The sequence below is a fragment of the Cupressus sempervirens genome, chromosome 6, assembly GCF_028749045.1.
Source record: "Cupressus sempervirens isolate cs-2001-9-10 chromosome 6, ASM2874904v1, whole genome shotgun sequence".
NCBI classification, from domain to species: domain Eukaryota; kingdom Viridiplantae; phylum Streptophyta; class Pinopsida; order Cupressales; family Cupressaceae; genus Cupressus; species Cupressus sempervirens.
The window spans coordinates 88,895,521-88,900,454 of record NC_143123.1 but is presented as its reverse complement, the minus strand read 5'-3'; the positions used below and the strand labels follow the sequence as shown (position 1 = coordinate 88,900,454).

The window sequence follows — 4,934 nt, the reverse complement described above, 5'->3', positions numbered from 1 at the left end:
TTGAGAATCTTTTTGGTAATCGCCTACCTGCATTAAGGATATTCCTGAAATTCATATGTTTTGATCTTTTCACTATACCTGCCATTTTTCATTTATAAATTTATTTTTAAAATAATTTAAAATCTCCTTTAAATTGCCTCTACTCTTTCTATATTACTTTACCTTTAAAAACATTTCTATAATTATTATTATTATTATATCATTTTCAAATGATCCTAACCTTTAACCACTTAAATGCTTAAAATTAAAAAAATAAGCATAAAAACAATTAAACTATAAATTGTCAATAAAACAAATGAGCAAAACAATTAAATTATAAATTGTCAATAAAACAAATGAGCAAAACAATTACTCCAATTTGCTTATATTCCATTTAGATTGTCTAACCGAAGCATAACTTCTCACCATGCAAATCGAATGGAAGAGAAAACGGACAAATTTGCTTCAATTTTCAACTTGATTTGAATATAAGCATTGATTGGCTTCTTATGTGACGTTCCCTTGTAACCTATATTTACATGCATGTGAATTAACGCACTCTTGAAAACAAGGGAATATGTCTAGTACTATAAATAATTTTAAGCAAGCATATTGTTAAAGCCAAACACACGCGCTTGATAAACCATGATAATAATAATAATAATTGAAAGGGGAAGTAATAAATTGAACAGTATTAATTTTAATTAATACATTTTTTATATTGTTTGTTAAATCAATATTTTTGGAGGAGTCAATGGATCCTTGGTGAACCTTCCACCAAAAAAAATTTAAAAAGTAAAGGATATTATTTGTGAAAACAGATTTTTACATAATTAAATTTAATAGTAGAGAAACCATTGGCACATTGGGTGTAATTTTGTTGGATTAAATCTCCCGCATCACTTATTTCCGCTAAAAACGAAACCGAAAAAAATGAAAGTAACAAAAAGAAAGAAGCCATAGAGGAATATTTCTAAGCTTTCAATTATCGGCAGTTTAAATCTACCAACACGCAGTTAACGAACAGTTAAAAACTCCGTATCGGCGTCCAAGGCGATCTCAAACAAATCAGATTCGTCTGTTTCGGCAGGCGGGAAAGGCAAAGGCATTTTGTCAGCGAGCCAAAGAGGATCAATCCTCTCCATTGAGAAAAACTCCCGACTGTCTTCCAAACAATTTAGGGCAGAAGGATCTGAGACCCTCTTTGAGTTCGCTTCCTCATAACAGAAACCCCGCTGCCCCAAATTCACCAAAACACTAACATCGTAATTGGCGGTTATGGTGGGATACAGCGGGTTGCCAAAATCAACGGTTGCGCACATTACGCTGCGAACCCAAACGCCATTTAGCGTCAAAAAGACGCATCTGCTTGCCGGGTCGAACCCGCAACCTATCACGCTCCCTACGTTTCCCCACTTGTGCATTTCTCCTTCGCTGCCCGCCGGTCTTTGCCCTGAAACAAATAGCATTTCCAAATTAGATAACATTAAAGTAGCTGAATCTAGGTATTATCCTTTAAGTTATCATTATAATCGATACAAATCTTCTTTTTAATGTTATCTTAGATCATTTTTTTAATTAGTATTTTTTTAAAATGTTTATGGATATTAACGATTTTAGATATAGGGTGAGAATTTCTATATTGGCACAGAGAACCTGTCAATTCCAGCTACTAAATCGTCCTCTCAATCTTGTACAAAATTTGTTTTGTATAGGCGGTCTTAAATATTTATTATTATTATGGGTTTCATAAATCAGGTTCACTCGCTCTCCATCGTACATACCAGATGGGCGACTTTCGTAAATCCCACCATTATAGGTAATGAATTTGAGCTCTCGAAATTGGAGATTTCGCTTCACGTTTACCTATAGTTTTAGCACGGGTATTCCTAACAATTTGAGGAGAACGTACAAATCAAATTATAATATTGTATTGTATGATTAGCAGATATGATGTTTGAAAGCAGATTTAGACTGGTTTTGGAATCATTGATTTATTTATTTTGATTGTGTTACAGTAGATTAATTTATGCACTTGATTTCAAAAGCGATCGAATCATCATGTCTTCTCAAGGCACCATCTTTTCCTTACACTGGAATATTATGAGTACATTTGGAACGTAATGTTTCACTTTTATTATTTGGGATGAGGTGTTTTACCTGATTAGCTGTCACTGATATGGACGCAAATTTGGGAGTTTGGAATGAATGTTACATTTTGAAAATATTCTCTTTGTTGTAAGATTTAAGGGTAATGTATTTGGTCTTTTTTAAAACTGTATAACTCTCCTCAGATCCAGATACTGACATTTTAACAAATTGCTTATTGTTATTATTGTTTAGCACTCTAATTTTTTAAAAGATTGATTTTTTTATTTAAATTATATTTAAAATAAATAAATAAAATTTAAAAACTATTTATATTCGGAACATATAATATAAATGATTTATCTTCATATATTTTTCTATAATTCTATCTCTTCGATATAGTTGCTCTGTAAACTTCTTTCTTTTTACAAATTAAAAAAAAATTATTTTTAATTTCTAGAATTGAACTTACAGTCTTTGACAAACTGGCTTTTCCTCTTTAAAATTAATTAAAATATCTTGATCAAGACGGAGATGTACAAATTTATTTCAAGTTTACGACTAGACTTCTTCACAATCGACTAGATAACATCTGTTCATGAACTTAGCCCAAAAGAACTCTCAAATCCCCTAATTTCTTCAAATTGGATGCGCAGTACATCAATATTGGCTTAAAATGCCCAACGATCTAGGAAATCATATAAAATATTTAAATTCGCTTTCATCTTTAAAGATTTCTAAGAATACACATATCTAAAATTCTCTGAAACAACATTATACGGCAACCAGAAAAAAAACAGTTGGATGAAGAAGCATACCGTTCAACAAAACGGCACCGGTGGAGTAAAATCCCACAGACCCGAAATCGATTCCCGGCATTGTACACGCGCAGCTCCCAGATGCGACCTGTCCGACTGCAATAATTCTGTCTTTCCCCTTCCTATGCCCGGCGCTAACATTCTCGTTACTTCCTGTAACATCGCTCAATCTCAGCTCTTCGTTTGGAGCGACTACGTTACGATCCAGACTCACGAGATGCAGAAGATTAACGCCGTCGTCGTCGTCCCCGCCATCCACAAAACTAGCAGTGTTATACAAATTCTTCTCATCCACCGTTCCTTCCGAAATAATGGTGATCTCAAAATAGGACTCTTGAGGAAACCCTAAGCTTCCGAGCGCTGGCCCCGGCAAGGGCAAAGCCGTATGAAGGGACACAAATTCTGAAGACGCAGAGGCGGGATTGAGCCGTATCTTTTGCATGAGATTCGAACCCGGGACCGGTTCCCACGAAATCTCCGGCTCAGACTTCGCGCCATGGGATCTGCACAATCCGCACGAATTATTCTTCTCTCTGCTGAAATAATTATATGTGAAGGCGAATGTTGTCCAGCCGTGCTCGAGAATTTCCGCTACCAGAGAAGGATGGTGATCCCATCTGAAGGCCTCCACAGAAAAACTATATTGCCCATGCACTTTCCTGATTTTCCCTTTGTTCTCAAGCTTCTTGCCGTCTGATGTTACGCCTCTTCTCTGCCTGGCCGCCCCGGGTCTCGAACCTCGGTCTCTCAGAAAATAGCTCAGCAAATAGACAACCCACCCCAGCAAAAACAGAAAGGCGATGGCGGCCGATACAACGGCTAAGACGATCTGCCATCTATGCATGTAGATTGAATTGTTCTCGCTAGCATATTTTACAAATCACCACAGAAAAAGGACCGAAGAAAAAGGCGATAAAAATCTTTGCAAAGAAACATTAACTCGCATAAAACCAGATTTGGCCAGTGGATTTACATATCAAAGCAGAGGAAAACAAAACAAAAAAGCTGCAAAAATCTTTGCAGAGAATCATGAAGTCGTATAAATTCAGATTTAGCCAGTGGATTTACATATCAACGCAGAAGAAAACCGAAGTAAAAGGCGGCAAAAATCGTTAGTTCACGTAAAATCAGATTTTGCCAGTGCGTCACACTTAAATGCAAATATTGATCACGAAATAAACCGAAAGGGAGGATTTATGCAGTGCATCACACTTCAATGCATATATTGATCAGAAAATGTACTGCAAGAGAGGATTTATGCCACTAGATGCACTTAATTTCCCGGTTCTTCATCTCCAAATATACGGTAATGTCGTGCGCTTTAAACGCACTTTCACGTGTTGACTGGCTGGGAAAACCAACGAATTTGGACGCTGGGGGATTCGAACCCGGGATCGAGAGTATCAAAACGTTCAAAGATGGAGCCGGCAGGCTCTTGGTACGTGCGAGGAATAAACAGAAACGAGATCATGCCCTGATCAAATCGTGCGTGACGTCACATCGGGTTTAAATCAGGATAGCTTGCGTGAAATTGACGGATATAGTGGGCCCCGTATGCTGGAATTTTGTATAATATTACACAAAAATGACGCTACTTTTAAACCATTCACCATAGTGCGAATACGCGTATGACTAGTACGGGACTGGTTGGCACCGGCAAGTGATAAGCCACGTGGCACATCGAAGGTTGTGTCATGAAACGCAGCGTGAGAACAAACGCAATCGTCATGCTGCGTATAAGTGACGCCTTTGAACATTGGTATCATCCAGTTAATCTTCTCCACGAGGAATAATTTTGACGCCTGGAAGTTAGTAAACCACTTTCTTGCCGTCTCCTATGTAGGCATACCCGAAAAGAAAGTATTTGAAGACGTGTATGAACTTATGTTTGTAGATTTAGAATTTTAGAGATATCCTCCGGGAATTTTTATGTAAGAAATAGTTAAAAAATAGAAGCTTCTAATATACTTTTAGATGTGTGTATATGTTAGTAGTAATTTTGACGCAACATATGACATCCAAGAACTAGCATTCGGATTGCATTCCGGA

General features: G+C 36.8%; 1 protein-coding gene across 1 annotated transcript; it reads right to left on the bottom strand.

Moving 5' to 3' along the window:
* Positions 1-939: 939 nt before the first annotated feature.
* Positions 940-4,361, bottom strand: LOC149551330 (uncharacterized). The gene is made up of 2 exons (XM_089786884.1): positions 2,886-4,361; positions 940-1,432 (listed from the first exon to the last, which is right to left on the bottom strand). Exons 1-2 carry the CDS (start codon positions 3,727-3,729, stop codon positions 996-998), a joined length of 1,281 nt encoding a protein of 426 aa, XP_089643010.1. The 5' UTR covers positions 3,730-4,361; the 3' UTR covers positions 940-995.
* Between the last annotated feature and the right edge of the window lie 573 nt (positions 4,362-4,934).

Bases quoted from the DNA above. Each gene is read 5' to 3' on its own strand.
- LOC149551330 (XM_089786884.1), bottom strand. From the start codon at position 3,729: ATGCATAGATGGCAGATCGTCTTAGCCGTTGTATCGGCCGCCATCGCC. The intron at 1,433-2,885 runs GTATGCTTCTTC...TATTTGTTTCAG, and splicing joins CGGTGCCGTTTTGTTGAACG to GGCAAAGACCGGCGGGCAGC.